Source organism: Dama dama, chromosome X (assembly GCF_033118175.1).
Source record: "Dama dama isolate Ldn47 chromosome X, ASM3311817v1, whole genome shotgun sequence".
Classification (NCBI taxonomy): Eukaryota; Metazoa; Chordata; class Mammalia; order Artiodactyla; family Cervidae; genus Dama; species Dama dama.
This window is the reverse complement of record NC_083714.1, coordinates 99,498,139-99,515,621: the sequence shown is the minus strand read 5'-3', so window position 1 is coordinate 99,515,621 and position 17,483 is coordinate 99,498,139. Positions and strand designations below refer to the sequence as shown.

Sequence of the window (17,483 nt, the reverse complement as noted above, 5' to 3'; positions counted from 1 at the left end):
CAGCATTAGATATAATGACTTAAGTATAGAATTTTATTTCTTACATATAAAGTCTCTAATATCACAGGCCATTGGAAAACCTAGCTGCTTCTGCTTATTCATGAATCCATTACTCAGCTCCACCATCTCTTGAATTTTTGTGGCATCTGCATGTTTGAATCCATGTTGCTGTCAAATCCAGGTTTTAGTAAGCATGAAGGTAAAAGGTATAGAGAAAATATGCCTACTGTTTCAATGCTTTGGTTTGAAGGTGGCACCCAACGTTTTCTCTCATATTCTGTGAAGAACATTGTCACCTGGTCACAATTTTCAAAGGAGGCTGAGAAATGTCATATGACTGGGCAGCCATATTCCTGGTTACTAATCCATTAATGCAAAAGAATGGTGAAACAGATTGTAGTGGTCAGCTTTCATTCTACCACAGATGGCTTTTCATTTTGTACTTCTTATTAAATATATTTAATTTTATTTCCAAGGAAACAGTTACACTTGGATGGAGAGTTGGAGTATAGGCATCCATTTATTGTTTGTATAGGTCAAAATGGCTATGACCACAGTATTTTTCCTATAGACATGAATAAATTAATTTTTTAGTTTTATTGAGGTATAATTGACATATAGCATTGTATAAGTTTAAGGTGTACAGCATAATAACTTGACATACATATATTGTGAAATGATTGCCACAGTAAGTTTAGTTAACATCGTATTATATAGATACAAAAATGAAAAGGAAAAGATTTTCTTTGTGATGAGAACTTGTAGGATCTACTCTCTTAGCAAAGTTAACTATTTTTATCACATTAATTTGATATTGATGGTGATAAGCAAGAAGCAGTGAGATTAGTGAGGATTTAGAATGGAAAGCTAATGAGGACTTAGACTCGGAGTTAACCCATTCAAGCCTAGGCTCTCCACAGATGTTTCCCCTTAAAACCCTTCTCTGTTTAATCTTCAGTCCACCTTACTTGACATCCCCTGCCAAAACAGAGCTAGATTGCTTATGTTGAACTCCAATCTCCAATACTGAATATATGTGTAATTATTCTGAACTTCACTTTCCTTATCTACAGTGGTGTATAAGATACTTCATAAGACTTTTGAAAGGACTAAATGAGTTCATGTGTATATATTTTGTAGAACAATGCCTGTACCACCAAATAATATAAGAGCTTTGCACGTAATAAGTGCTACTTATTTATTTTCTGTTATTGTCATGATTGTCATCTTCATCATCATCAGATTTACTGGTTTCTCTGTGACCAATTTGGATTAACCTAAGTGTACCTCTTAATCTTCTGCTATGTATTCTTTGTGTCATTTTACTTTTTTTCTCTTTTTAGATGGAAAGTTTGGGATTAAAACCTTACAAAAAAGAATTTCTGGAAAAGTTTCATTTCATGGTGAAATGGAAGGTGAAGATGCAAAAGATGATTCATTGTATTCCATTTTAGAAGTACTATGGCAAGATGCTGAACAGATAAAAAGCTACCAGGAAAAGCAGAACAAACCTCTGAGTCATGCTGCTTTCACCAATAAGAAAATATTGAATACAGAGTGGGATTATGAATATAAAAACAGTGGAAAATTTATTCATCCAGGCCCAAATTGTATTCCTTCACAGAAAAGACCCCATAAATGTAACTCATTTGGGAAGAATTTAAAGCATAATTTAGATGTACATATTCATAGTGAAAGCAATGCAACAAAGAACTTTGATAAAATTATTGGACACAGTCAAGTTTTCACCCAGAGCTCTTCTTATACTAACCATGAAAATACACATACTGGAGTGAAATTCTGTGACAGCAATCAGTGTGGAAAAGTCCTCGGCTTCAAACAAGCACTCCGTCACAATCTGAAGTTTCCTGTTGGGGAGAAAGCAAATATGTGTACTGAACTTGGGAAGATCTTCACCCAGAGGTCACAACTCTTTGCACCTCAGAGAATTCATACTATGGATAAACCTCATGAACTTAGGAAATGTGTAAATGTTTTTACACAGAAGCCACTACTCAGTATTTATTTGAGAGTTCATAGAGATGAAAAGCTATATATATGTTCTGAGTGTGGAAAGGCATTCATCCAGAATTCAGAATTAATTATGCATGAGAAAATTCATACTAGAGAAAAACCCTATAAATGTCATGAATGTGGAAAATCATTTTTCCAAGTGTCATCTCTCCTAAGGCATCAGACAACCCATACTGGAGAAAAGCTTTATGAATGCAGTGAATGTGGGAAAGGCTTCTCCCTGAACTCAGCCCTAAATGTACATCAGAAAATTCATACTGGAGAGAGACACCATAAGTGCAGTGAGTGTGGGAAAGCCTTTACCCAAAAATCAACACTCAGAATGCATCAGAGAATTCACTCAGGAGAGAGATCCTACATATGTACCGAATGTGGTCAGGCCTTCATCCAAAAGGCACACTTGATTGCACATCAAAGAATTCATACTGGAGAGAAGCCTTATGAATGCAATGACTGTGGGAAATCTTTCCCTTCTAAGTCACAACTCCAGATGCATAAGCGAATTCACACAGGAGAGAAACCCTACATATGCACTGACTGTGGTAAGGCCTTTACCAACAGGTCAAATCTGAATACTCACCAGAAATCTCACACTGGAGAGAAGTCTTATATATGTGCTGAATGTGGGAAAGCCTTCACGGATAGGTCAAATTTCAATAAACACCAGACTATTCATACTAGAGAGAAACCCTTTGTTTGTGCTGATTGTGGGAGGGCCTTTATCCAGAAGTCAGAGTTACTTACACATCAGAGAATCCATACTACAGAGAAGCCTTATAAATGTTCTGACTGTGACAAATCCTTCTCAAAGAAACCACACCTCAAAGTACATCAGCGAATTCACACAGGAGAGAAACCGTATATATGTGCAGAATGTGGGAAAGCTTTCACAGACAGATCAAATTTCAATAAACACCAGACAATTCATACTGGAGATAAACCCTATAAATGTAGTGACTGTGGAAAAGGCTTCACTCAGAAATCAGTTCTGAGTATGCATCGCAATATTCATACATGAAAGTAACCCTGTTTCTTGAAAATGAGAAAGCCTTATCACAGAAATCAGGTCTAAGTGTGTATTATAAAATTTAACCAAGACAGATCATATATTAAATGCATTGCATAATAAAAAGAATTTGTCAGGCTCTTTCACCTGAGATGAGAAAAATTATTCAGAAGAGACCCTCTAAGAATGCATTGAATGACGAGGAATTTCCATATTTGCACAGCCTCACAAAATATAATTGAATTCATACTGGGGAAAATGTTATCAGTTTGAGATATTAGGAAAAGCCTTCCTGTAGAAAGTATTATAAGGCAAATTATTACCAAATTCTTTATAGATTATGAAAAATTATATGAATGACAGTAATGTTTATTGTGTTGTATTAAGCAATTTAAAGTGACAACAAAATGAAAGGTAGGGCAACAAAATAATATATTTGATGTGTAGACCTGCTCTCAGATCTGTTCGTAGCAAAACACATTGCACAATGGGAGGAATAATTGAGTTGAAATTCTTTTTTTTATTTAATGTATTTGTGTCTATCAAATATGTTTGCTACTGAATATTTTGCTCATGTGAATCCACAGTTTTAAATTCATTAAGGTTTTATACATACACTCGTCTGCTGATATAATTTTACACAAACACATAAATATAATCATGTCATATATGTTGATTTCCATGACATCATATTTCTATCTTCCTTCATTGTGGTACAATGCAAAAATAACCACAGCTCTCTCCCATCCTTTTATGCACCCCTGTTTGTAATATTACCGTTGCTTCTCTTGTTAAGAGGCAGAGCTCTCTCTCTACTCCTTGACTCTGAGTTTGGCCATGTGAATTGCTTGGGCCAATATACATTAACAAAGAGATTCAAGAAGATGCTGGAGAGGTGTGAAAAGCCTGCCTTGAGACTTACCCTTTCTTGCCGCTCTTTGGAATTTTGAGACCTTCATGTGAAGAAGCTCAGATTACTAAGGGATGCGAAACCACGTGGAACAGAGATGAACCAACCCAGATGAAGCCCCTTAGACCAAATGCCAGATGTGGGAGTAAGGCCTTCTTCAGTCTCCAGCCCCAGCCATGCCAGGCCACACCAGAAGAGCCACACTAGTCATCCCAACCAACCTGGAGAATTATGAGATAAAATGATTATTGTTTTAAGCTACTAAGTTTGGTGTAGTCTGTTACACAGCAAATGCTGAGTAATACATAAAAGTGTACACCTACTGGGGGTGTTGTATCAAAATATAAAACATGTGGCATCAGCTTTGGGCCTGGGCAGCAGGTGGAGACTGGAAAAGCAATGAGGAAAACTGTTAAGAAAGTCTGCAGAAGATGGCAGTCCATGTTGTCTAATGAGGGAAAAGATAACAAAACAGCTACCATACTCTGTGGAAAGATAGAGAATATACCAAATGAACTTGTGGATCGGGCTAAAGAGATTTCCAACAGAATGTTGAAGTATCTGTTTGCTTCTTTTAGCTGCATATGATAAAATGCAGAAAGAAAAATATGAACTAAGTTAATAACTGTTCCATTTGCAATCAGAGTTCAGAAGAAACACCCAAAAAAAACAGGACTTGGCTGAGTTGGAAAATAACTGCCTCACATCTCCAGTCTCTCCAGCCATCAAAATATTCTCAAGGTGAAAAAGTGACCTCCAGAGTAGAGATCAAATCATAGATGTGGCTCTAAAACCCTTTGATAAAATGTGTAAAATATTTTAAGTTGGTGTTTGGGAGACCCTGTCAGCTAAGCTAAACATCTCCTAAAAACTTGTCAACAGTGTCCCAATAGCCTGACTCACTGTTCAAAGTAGAGAGGGGCCCATGTTAAAAAAAATTGTTGATGTTGCGTTTGGGACATATAGTAAATACAAACCAGATTCATAGAAAACTTGCAACATTTTTAACAGAGTTTTACTAACAAAACTACCTCCAGGTTGGACTTAAAAAGACTGAAAAAGTCCAAAGTGAAAAATGGACTCCCCTCTCTTAACTTCTGTGAACAGGAAGCAAGCTGTGAAAGTTACTCAGCTGCAAACATGGGCCATTTCTTATGGGAAAAGAAGGCCGTCTCAGAGAGAAGATCCAAGAACAGTGTACTAAAATGGACTGGGAAGCCATTCCCAGGCAGAACTATGACTTCAACAAGAAACATTTTTTGCCCCTGGAGCAGAGAGACCTGACAGTATTTGCTCTGTGGGATTTCAGAATTATTATTGAACAGTGATTGATATATGCCTCTTTTTCCTTCCCTTTTTGAATGGAAGTATCTGTTACAGTTATCCTGTCCCTATCTCACTATTGTATTTATATTTATGTGTATGCATGTGTGTGAGTATGTGTGTGTTGGGTTTGGGAGGTGGTCATATAACTTGTCATTTAGTTCACAGGTCTCTGGATTAAAAAAACTGAGAATCTGCACCCAAGGAACCTCAACCATATCTGAATCTGATATAGAAGTCTTAGAGGTCTTGGAATGGGGGTGAATATATTTTGCCTGGTGTGATAATGTAAATAATTTATTATCGGAAGAGAGACTGTGATAGAAAATACTACAATTTTCCATCCCTATATGTATGCCTATTTTCAGTCATTATTTTGCTTTGTGTTTCAGTTGGGATAATTTCTATTAACCTATCTTCAAGGTCACTGATTTTAACCTCTACCCTGGCTCTGTTAGATCTACTGATGAACCTATTGAAGGCAGTCTTTATCTCAGTTATGTTTTCTTTTTATTTCTAGATTGTCCATTTGAATTTGAAAGAGTTTTCATCTCTGCTGAAATTCCCCACATGTTCATACCTGTTGTTTACATTTTCCACTACCCTCTTTAACATACTAATCATTGTTATTTTAAACTCCTTGTTTGACAGTTTCAGCAACTAGATCAACTAAACCTGGATCTGTTGATTGCTTTGTCTCTTGACAGTGGATTGTTTATTCTTGCTGTTTTGCATGTAATATTTGGCTGAATGCCAGATGTTATATGTAGGATAGTAGAAACTGAGGTGAATATTTAATTCCTGGGAGTAGACATGTTACTTTCCTTATAGGTCATTGGCATAGGGGAATTGAGGCCAGCTAGTCAGGATTTGTTCTGGTGTTCAGGTGTTGTTATTGCTCTCTTTACCTGCAATGTATCAATGACTTCAAACTTCTCTAGTGTTACCTAGTGCTTCCAGTAGGCACTGATTTTCCAGATAATTTATCTCAGTATTACTGCACCACCCTTGCCTTTAGGCCTTTCTTAATGTGCTTACACGTGGAGAGTCTCTCTCTCTACCTCTTGCCTCTCCCTTAGTAGCAGACTTTTATTATTACCTGGGTCTTGGTGACCTGATAAGTGGGAGGGCAGGAGTTGTCTGGGGCCAGCCTCCGTCTTAGACAGGCCCTATATCCCTAGATCTTGGAAGGTGAAGCTTTTTCAGTGATCCTGCCCTTCCCATTAGTATTAATAGAAGGCTTTAAATGGTCTGAACCTAGGGAGGTTTCCTGCCCTTTCCTTTTCCTTTCCTCTAGCTACAGTAGATCTTTAACTATGTCTTGGGGGCAACAAGGTTTGCTGCACTTCACCCAGTGGCTTAAGGTTTTTATTCTGTGAGGGAGTAGGGTCCCATCAGGGCTTTGGCCATTTCTGTATCAGCAGCTGTGCCCCTAAAGGCCTACACCACTGAGAGAGGCTTTCTCCAGTCTCCCACCCTACCGCTAATGTTTCTTATGAGCAACCAGTGGAGGTCTATGGAGAAGAACCTGCAAGTGGGGGCCTATGTCCCCAGCTCTCAGAGCTCTGATATCCTCACACTATCCCACACTCAACTTTTAGAACTGTATTTAAGATTCTTGCTGAATTCTTACTTCTGGTGTGGTGGACCCATCTTCTTTCCTGCTCTGCCACAGATAACCCAGTGATAACTTCCTGCCTTCTCTGAGGCATTTGTCTTATATATCAAACTAATTTGTTCCCCTATGACATTAGCTCCCTGATGAATTCAAGGAAAGTTATGATTTTGTAGATTACCAGGATTTTTTCTAATTGTAAGAATGGGAGCTAAGCTCTTTCCAAGTGTCTGCATTCTAGCCAGAATCCAGATGTCTGGATGGTCTCCTTTGGCCGCTACTATCAGAATATATGCCCCCTTTCCACATGACTTTACCACTTTACCCAAGAGGTAGAGTCCATTTCTCCAGCCCTTGAAACTGGATTTGGTCATTTCTTTGGTCAACGGGATATTAACAAATATGACACTAGCAGAGGCTTGAGAAGTACTTGCACATTGAGGTTTGCCCACTATTGCTGCTCTTTGAAATCCTGAGCCCAAGTGTGGAAAAGCCTGAGTTATGCTATGAGAGACCTTATGGAGCAGCAGTGGAGCAGAGATGCGCCATCCCAATTGAAGTACCCTAAACCGGCTAGATTTCACCTGCAAGATATGTGAATGAAGCCATTCTATCCATGTAACCATGGTCAAGCCATCTGTGGTCAGCAGCCTCTGGGACGACCTTGTATCATGATCCCCACCTCCTGGTATCTACACCTTTGTATAATTCTGTTCCGATGAGTTTGCACCAGGTTAATGACTTGGTTCTAGTGAATAGAATGAGGCAGAGGTAATGGGATGTCACTTCCAAGATTAGGTTACAGAAAGACTGGGGCTTCCATTTTGGATGCTCTCACTCTCAGTTGGTTCACCTTAGGGGAAGCATGAGGCAGCTCTATGGAAAGACCCATGTGAGTGAGTTTGGGAGCATATTCTCCCAATCTGGTCTTCAAATATGACCATAGCTTTAGCTGACACTTTGACTGCAACTTCATGAAAGACCTTCAGCCAAAGGCACACTTCTGAGCCTTGCCTGAATTCCTGACCCACAGAAACCACAAGAGAGTAAATGTTTTAAGCTGCTGAATTTTAGGGCAATCTGTTTTTAGACTAGAAAAGGTCTGCCATCGACCCCACTGATCCCAGACAACTCACAGAATCATTGATTAAAATGTTTATTGTTTTAAGCCACTAAGTTTTGGGAGGCTTGTTACCCAGAAAAAGCTACCTAATACATTTATTATTTACTGACTTTCCTCCACTATTTATCCAGAACAGATAACTAATACTAATTAACTACTATGAACGCTTTCATGTTTTAATCTGTGCTCATATAAATTATGTATAGATAAACATATGTTACATGCTTATAATCAGAAGCTATATAAGGATTGTTTTCTTCTTTGACTTTCGAATATGGGATCATGTCACACAATTATCTCTGCTTGCTTTATTACTGAATAATAACTTTTTTGAATAATTGCATCATAGTTTGCAGGGTGGATATGCAATAACTTATTCAACTATTTGCATATTAAGATTTATTTATACACCCCTTTTTCAACTTAACAATGCTGTTCAAAATATTAAGAGGCAGTTTTCATAATGGCTGTGTAGATAGGCTCAGGAACCAATGGCTAGGGTTTCAATCCTGACTCTACCAGTTACTAGCTCTGTGACCTTAAGCAAGTTAGTAATCTCTCTGTACTGATTTATTCAGCTGTAAAGGATATTCACAGTAGTACATATCTCATAGTTTCAACGTGAGATGAGTATAAACTTCCTAGGGCTATTATAATATAGTTCCACAAACTGAGTGGCTTCAACAGAAATGTATTGTGAGGCCAGAAGTCTGAAATCAAGGTGTCAGCAGGGCCACACTTCCTCTGAAGGCACTAGAGAAGGAATTGTTTCCTGCTTCTCTCCTAGCTTCTGATAGTCTCAAGTATTCTTTGACTTGTGGATGCATCACTCCAGGCACACAGCCATTTTCTTCCTGAGTGTCTCCACGTCGTGTTCCCTCTGCATGTCTGTCTCTGTGTCTAACTTTCCCTTTTTTATAAGAACACAGTCATACTGGATTAGGCCCACACTAATGACCTCATTTTAACTTGATTACTTCTGTAAAGACTCTATTATCAAGTGAGTTCACATTCTGAGGTACTGGCAGTTAGGACTTCAACATATATTTGCTGCTGCTACTGCTAAGTCACTTCAGTTGTGTCCAACTCTTTGCGTACCCTATGGACTGTAGCCCACCAGGCTCCTCTGTCTACAGGATTCTCCAGACAAAAATACTGGAGTGGGTTGCCATTTCCTCCTCCAGGGGATCATCCCGACCCAGGGATCGAACCTGCTTCTTCTGCATTGCAGGTGGAATCTACTGCTGAGCCACTGGGGAAGCCCCTCAACATATCTTTGGGGGTACACAATTACTCAATAAATTAATGCATTTTTCTATATAAAGCGTGGGGAGTTCTTGATGAATACTAGATAGACACCACTTCCTGAGTCTGCCAAGGTCCCCCTACCATTCTCTATGATTGGGCAGGATTTGAGGGCTTTATCTGTGGTGTCTTAGTCTCCAACTACCTAAAGAAAATGTTTAGAGGGACAGGAAAAGCAGGCCAAGAACCAAGGCTTGTTACCACAGTTTGAGGGCCAGGCCAAGAAAGATTCATGTATAGAGGATAATGGGAAGGAGCAGCCAGAGAGAAGAAAACATACCAGATGAGAGAGTGACTCATAGACAACAGAGTGTTTCCAAGAAAGGTTTCAGTGGAGGAACTTTCCAGACTAAAGGTCAATTCACATGAGGATGGAAAACTGGTTCTTGGATTTTGTGACAAGGAGGTCATTATTACCTGTGGTGTTATTTAGAAGTGAATTTAAGGAAAACAACTGAGCAAATTTGAAGGGATTTCTGAATTCAGGTGGTACTTGACCACAGAATTTTTCCAGTAGAAAAAAATATTAGGCTATTGGGCTGCATTACTCTATTGTTGTCTAGGTTATACTTAGAAATGTGTTTTCAAGAGTCCTTTGTGATTCCAAGTTAGAGTCAGCCAAAAGTAGAAATTGCATGAGATTTGGGAGGTCAAAATGAAGGAGCAACCATTACTCCAAAAGTTTGAGATTAGATTCAGAGAAGGACAAATGCAGAGATACCTAGGTCTTAACATTTCTTCACTCTCTTCCACTCTGTATTCAGCCGTTTCTATCTCCCAGCCAGGGCTTCTCTGGTAGCTCAGCTGGTAAAGAATCTGCCTGTAATGCAGAAGACGCCAGGTTCAATCCCTGGGTTGGGAAGATTCCCTGGAGAAGGGAATGGCTACCCACTCCAGTATTCTGGCCTGGAGAACTTCATGGACCAGTATAGTCCATGGTCTGGCAAAAAGTCAGACAAGACTGAGCAACATTCACTTGTCTCCCAGCCCTGCTGACCTACAGTGGCCTTCGGCCTGCCAGTCAATGCCTGGCTGCAGCCCACAAAGGCAACAGCTCTTCATAGACTTCTTCATCAGCTCCCCTTTCACAGTCTTACTTAAGCAGCTGAATGTGCCTGGCTTCTCAGATTTTCTTGCAAGCACTGACTTATCCACCCATGCCAGTGTTTCAAAAACACTGGTTTAGTGACTGCTCTAATCTTCCAGCTTCCCCTTCCATACCTTTACTTCCCCAGCTACTCCCACAATTGTGCATGATCTAATTCATATTTTAAAATTCCTTATTTCATTATACTCATAATTAATCCACTTCCCCAAATGAACCCTGATTGTTAATGTTACACTTTTTTTTCCTGAGAACTTGGTAAGCATCACTCTTCTAAAATTGAGTGGTGCCATTGAGAAGTCTTAGATTAACCTGCTATTTTTCTTGTATGTTTCTGCCATGTGATTCTTTTTTTATGCTTGAAGTTAAGGATCTTTAGAAGTGTGTGCCTTAGTCTTGATTTTTGTAAACTGATTTTGACTGGGTTATAGTCAGCTGTTCCAATCATGATTCATGCCTTTTATTTCAGGGAATTGTTTTGCTTAACTTTTTAATCTGGTCTGTCTTTTCTTCATGGACATCAGTTATGCATATGTAATGTGTCTTTGTCATCTTCATCCATTTCATACTGCTCTACATTCATTTCATATCATTGTTATTTTTGGTTGTTTATGGTTGGCTCTTCTCCATGAATCTCATGTTTCTTAATGTCTAGGCATTAATAGCCAGTGTGCTCAGATTTATTTACATTTCAGGACAATGAAGATAGACGATGTCTCCCTCCCTGGAGACAGTCACAGAGATTTACTCACATTCTAGGGTAATAAAGATCATGGCTCTCTTCCTAAGAGGATGGGCAATAAATCAATATAACAATATTGTGTTTTCCCTACATTTTAATTATGTCAGTTTTCAATCATGTACAAACATCAAAAGAACAGTACAATTAACACATAACTTTCATCTAGATTCAACAGTGTATACATAAATTTTTTCCTGAGTAACTGATGGCAAATTACAGACATTACAACATTATACTCAAATAATTGAGCATCCATATCCTAAAAATAAGGACATTCACCCCCATACATAGATTATCATTATCAATCTAGTTCTCATATGATATCAAATATGATATTGCATATCCAGTCCATTTTCAAATTTCTCTCACTGTCTCCAAAATATATTTTACAACTTTATTGAGGTATAATAACATATAGTAAATGGAAAAGTGTACAATTTGGTGAGTTTTGGCGTATGTATGTACCATTAAAACCATCACTACAATAAAAACGATGAATATATCCATTACCCCTAACAATTTCCTTATGACCCTTTGACACCCATCTCTCCCTCCCTACACCCCCCCCCCATCCACAGGCAACCACTGATCTGTTTTTCATTACAAATTAGTTTGAATTTTCTACAGTTTTATATATATGGAATCATATTGTAGGTATCCTTGTTTTGTTTGGCTTCTTTCAGCATAATTATTTTGTGATTCATTTTTGTTGTTACATGTGTCTGTATTAATTACTTTTTACTGCTAAGTGGTATTTCATTGTATAGATATACCAAATTTGTTTATCCATTCATGTGTTGATAGAAATCCATGGTGTTTCTAGTTTTTGGCTGTTACAAATAAAAGTGATACGAACATTTGAATGCAAGTCTTTGTGTGGACATAGCTTTCATTTCTCTTGTGTGAATACCTGGGAATGAATAGTTTTGTTATATTTTGAGTGTGTATTTAGCTATTTAAGAAATTACTAAACTATTTTCCAAGGTGGCAAACCATTTTACATTCCCACCAGCAGTATGTAAGTGTTCAATTTGCTTCATATCTTTGCCCTCACTAGGTATAATTATTCCTTTTAAATTTTAGCCATTTTTGTGAGAATGATATGGTATCTCACTGTGGTTTCAACTTACATTTTCCTATAATGCTATGGAGCTTCTTGTGCTTATTTACAATCTATATCATCTTGGTTGATGTATCTTTTATTTTGCCCAATTGTAAGAGCTCTTTATATATCCTAGATGTAAGTCCTTTGTTGGATATATATTTTGCAAATATTTGCTCCCAAGTTTGCCTTTTTATTTGAATAACAGAAGAGTAAAAGTTTTTAGTTTTAGTTAAGTCCAATGTATTTATACTTTCTTTCATAGTCCATGCTTTTTGAGTCATTGTTAAGAAATTTTTGCAAATTTCTAAGTCACTAAGATTTTATCCTTTGCTTTCTTCTAGACATTTTATAATATTGGTTCTTACATGTAGTTCTATCCATTTTGATTTAATTTTGTATATGGTCTTAAGAAAGGATTTAGGTTCATTTTGTTTTGCATATGGCTGTCCAGTTGTTCCAGAACCATTTGTTTAAAAAAAAGTCATCCTCCCACCATTGAATTACCTTGTCATTTGTGTTAAAATCAATTGATTGCTTGTATTTCTGGAAATACTTCAATTCTTATTTATTTGGCTGCACCGGGTCTTAGTTGTGGCATGCAGAATCTTTAGTTGTGGCATCCAAACTCTTAGTTGTGGCAAGTGTGAGCTAGTTCTCTGACTGTGGATCAAACCCAGTACCCTTGCATTGGGAGTGTGGAGTCTGAGCCACTGGATCACCAGGGAAGTCCCTCTGGAAGTACTTCAGTTCTGTGTTTCTGTTTGTCTGTCTTACTGCCAGTACCACTATTGGCATTGTAACTTCTGTATTACCATAACATCACTGATTACTGTAGCTTTATAATAAGTCTTGAAGTCAAATAGTATAAGTTCTTCAACTTTACTCTTTTCCACAATTGTTTAGGCATATGTGAGTCTTTTATATTTCCAAATGAATTTTGGAATCAGCTTGTCAGTTACTATAAAAAGCCTGATTGGGTTTTGATTGGGATTGAATCAAATCTATGGATCTATTTGGAAATAGTTGACATTTTAATAATACTGAGTGTTCAGATCCATGAACAGGATATATCTTTCCATTTATTTAGGTCTTCTTTCATTTCTCTCAGAAGTGTTTTCTAGTTTTTAGTATGCAAATTTTACACATTTTGTCAAATTTCATAAGTATTTCATATGTCTATATTATTTTAAATGATATTAGTTATTTTAAAGTTTCCAATAGTTATTTGCTAGGATAGAGAAATGCAACTGACTTTTGCATGTTGATCTTGTATCCTATAACCTTGCAAAGCTCATTTATAAGTTCTAGTAGCTATTTTTGATCCTGTAAGCATTTATACATAGACAATCATGTCATCTGTAAGAAATGGTAGTTTTGCTTCTTTCTTTCCATTTTATTTATTTCTTGTCTTATTGTACTTGCTAGAACCTGCAGTACAATGTTGAATAGAAGTGACTAGAGTGGAAATATTTGCCTTTGTCTTGATCTTAATAAGAAAACAGTTTCAATCCCTGGGTTGGGAAGATCCCTTGGAGTAGGAAATGGCAACCCACTCCAGTATTCTCGCCTGTAATATTCTGTGGACAGAGGAGCCTGGCAGGTAAGAGGAGCCTGGCGGGCTACAGTCCATGGGACTGCAAAGAGTCAGACAAAACTGATCACACACCCTGATGGCCTATGTGGGATCTCTCACCTCACCTCAATACATAATGTAGTATTGGATTATAATACACTTTGCTATTCCCATCTATTGTTATGATTTATAATCCAATTCCATTGTGATCAGAGAAAATACTTTACCATTATATATACATAGCCCTGCATCCATGTCCCCATCCCTTCACATACTCTACGCATCACTCCTGCCTTGTATTCCACCTGTGCCTCCCTCGTCTCCACCATCATTTGAAATCCACTGAGCCCCTCTCCTGCACAAGGTATGCTCCCTATGGGCTCCATACACAGCCCTCACAGTGTCCACTGGTCCGTTTCTTTTCCTCCTCTCCCTGCTTGCATGCTAGAGTTCTCCACAATCCCATCTAATTCTGTAAAACACGGCCCTTCCCATCTCTCCATCGGTCAATCTGGTTCCACTCAGTCTCGCCCTGGAAGGGCGATAAGGGCGGTGCTCAGGTACACTGAGGTTATGGGAGTCTCAGTGGCTAATCCATTCTTGGGACTAAAAATGCTAAATTTGGGCTCTCTGCTCAGGTTGAACTAACTAAACAAGATATATATTCACTCTTCATTCACACAACAGTTAAGCGTGAGTTACCTCCAAAATCTCTGTGGTGTGCGGGCCTTGTGGGGTGGTCTATGCGGTGGACGGGGTACGAGAGACATAATCAGTGATGCTACAGTAATACAGAAGTTGCAGCAATGCCAGTAGTGGTACTGGCAGTAAGACAGAAAAATAGAATTGAAGTACTTCCAGAGGGACATCTATGTGGAGGGCAGGGTGTTTGTAGAGGTTTCCCACATGCCCCGCCCACTACGGCTTCTTTTGGCCCGTTATAGGTGAAAAGGGTGGGTCCAGAACACAACCTAAACTTGGGCTTCCTTTTGTGTGTGTCTTTCGAAGCGACGGCTATTTGCAGTTGTTGGCTTGCTGGCGGCGGGTCACCTCCCTTTTAGAAGTTCAAGCTTTGGACAGACCAAACGTTTGTTGTTCGTGTAAACTTGAGCACTTTGTCCTTATCCTCACCATTTCTCAGCTTCTTCATTTATGACATAGGGATGAAGACGGTAGCTACATCATGACTGGTGCAGAGCATTTGGAGCTAGGCTCTGAGCATACTAGAGGGGTGTGATGGGTTTTCTAGGGCATCCTGATTAGTTAGGGATAGAAATATGCTGAGCCACCAGGAAAGGGGGCCTCCCTGGTGGTGCTAGTGGTAAAGAACCAGCCTGCCAATGCAGGAGATGTAAGAGACTTGGATTTGATCCCTGGGCGGGGAAGATCCCCTGGAGGAGGAAATGGCAATCCACTTTAGTATTTTTGCCTGGAGAATTCCATGGACAGAGAAGCCTGGCAGACTGCAGCCCATGGGGTCCCAAAGAGTTGGACACGGCTGAAGCGACTTAGCACACAGACATGTGCTAACAGAAATAACAACTGTTAGCATTCTGCCCTTATGAGCTGGCACTGTGCTAAGTGCTTTACTTTCTTCAGCTCCTTTTCTCAGCCTAACACTGTACCAGGTGAGTACTATCATCATCTCCATTTTATCATTCCAAGCTGGGTGGTGCATGAAATACTTCCAGGTGCTGGGCCTCTCTGCTGACCTCTGCCCCTTCCTGTGTCCACAGCCACTTGCTTGTGATTCATCTGCTTTCCAAGTCCCCGTGGGATGTGGAGAGTTCCTGCTGCAGCTGAGAAGCGGGTGGCCTGACTGTGGGGACTGCACAAGAAGATCCCCATGAATTACAAGGTCAGTCAGACCTAGTGGTACTACCATGATACCTAAGGCCATAGTAGAAAGAACCCTCTCCGGCTGGACTCAGACCCACCACAGAGCAGTGTGTGGGTTTATACACACTGCACTTATATGGGTTATTTATATGGGTTATTTCACTTTCTGACCTCTCCTGGGCCCAGAAAATGGGGGCATGGAACACTCCCCCTAAAATTATATCAATTACTCCACTTTCTCATTTCCCATACCTAAACCTTCACAACTATATCAGTAGTGATTTCTCCAGCTTCAATTATCTGGGATATGCAGAGAAGCACCAGACTCCCTTCAAATGTATATACCTTTTTTTCTTGACTTACTCTTTTAGTTAGAACCTTCAAAACACTATTAATAATATCTTCTAAGCATCTAAACTAGTCATTTGACCCTAGGTTTCTCTTGTCACTGGGCTTCCCTGGTGGCTCAGACGGTAAAACCTGGTGGGCTACAGTTCATGGGATCCCAAAGAATTGGACACAACTGAGCAACTTCACTTTCTATTGTCACTACCAGACCATCCTGAGGTGCCCCAGATCCACACTGAGTTCCCATAACCCAGAACTGGGAGCCCTCAATATTTATACCAGTTCTTATCTTAATGTGCCCCTCAGGGACTCTGCTGGGCCAAGGGGCTGGATCTTCTCTGGTCTGCTTGGCTGGGTCTTTGTCCACTCTTTTGGTTGCTTTCCAGAAACCTGTTGTGCTCTCACAGTATCTCCTTTGTTCACATGGTGAGTTTATGTATCAAAACAAACATTTGTTTACAGTTGCTATTTTTGTTTCTTAGAAAAAATCTGACTTAACTGCTTGTGGCCAGTCTACCACATTTAATTGGAAGATTCACATTGTGTTTTCGTCCTTTAAAAATCTCCTCTGGATGCGTTAATTATGTTCCCTTTCTCACTCCTGATTCTATATCAGTTTTAAGTTTATTTTAATCAAGTTTGAGTGGTCTGTAGACTCTTTCCTATTTCAGTGGTGTTTTGGTTTCATGTGTCAAGTATAGTGTATATTTTTAGAAAATGTCTCTTTATTCACCTTTCTCCTATTATTTGAAATCACTTTGTTGTTTATAACTTCTTGAGGAGGACACTTAGCTAGCAAATTTTTATTGTTCCCAACATATTCATTTAAGATTATAAATTTTCCTCTATATGTTCCTTTAAGCCCATAAGTTTTTTCTATAAACTTTTTTTTGTTGTTTTTCATTTATTTTTATTAGTTGGAGGTTAATTGCTTAACAATATTGTAGTGGGAGCTTCTATAAACTTTTAAATCAAAGTATAACATTTATCCAGGAAAGCATACACATTTTAAAAGTATAGCTCAGTGAATTTTAGAGCACAGCCTTGTAACCACCCCTGAGATCAAGAAGTTAAACATTCTCAGTGACCCAGGAGTGCCTTTCTCGGCTCCCCGTGATGTAGACTTGTACTGCTTTGGAAATGTGAAGAGGCATTTTCAATTGTCACAAGATGAGGCAGGACTGAAGGCATTTGTCCGATAGAGGTGGGGAGATGAAACATCCTGCAGGGTGTGGGATAGATCTGCCCAGCACAGAACTGTCCCACCCAAAATGCTGACAGCTCTACCGCTGACAGACATGGGGACAAACTCATCCTTGCTCCCTTTTCTGCCTTGGCCCCAGCCTGTGACCTGTTAGCTTACTCACACCCTCCAATTCCAGTTGCCTTTCATTCCCAGGTATCTGTAGTTACCTGCCACATTTATCTGGCACCTGTGCCCTGTCCCGCCTGATG

General features: G+C 39.1%; 1 protein-coding gene across 4 annotated transcripts in view; it reads left to right on the top strand.

Moving 5' to 3' along the window:
- Positions 1–15,200, top strand: part of ZNF81 (zinc finger protein 81) — a 101,420-nt gene extending 86,220 nt beyond the window's left edge. For all 4 annotated transcript variants that reach the window (XM_061137416.1, XM_061137418.1, XM_061137415.1 and 1 more), the window contains one exon: positions 1,344–15,200. In XM_061137416.1, coding sequence (XP_060993399.1) covers positions 1,344–3,052 — 1,709 coding nt within the window. In that variant the 3' untranslated portion in view covers positions 3,053–15,200. The remainder of the gene's footprint in view (positions 1–1,343) is intronic.
- The last annotated feature ends 2,283 nt before the right edge of the window (positions 15,201–17,483 follow it).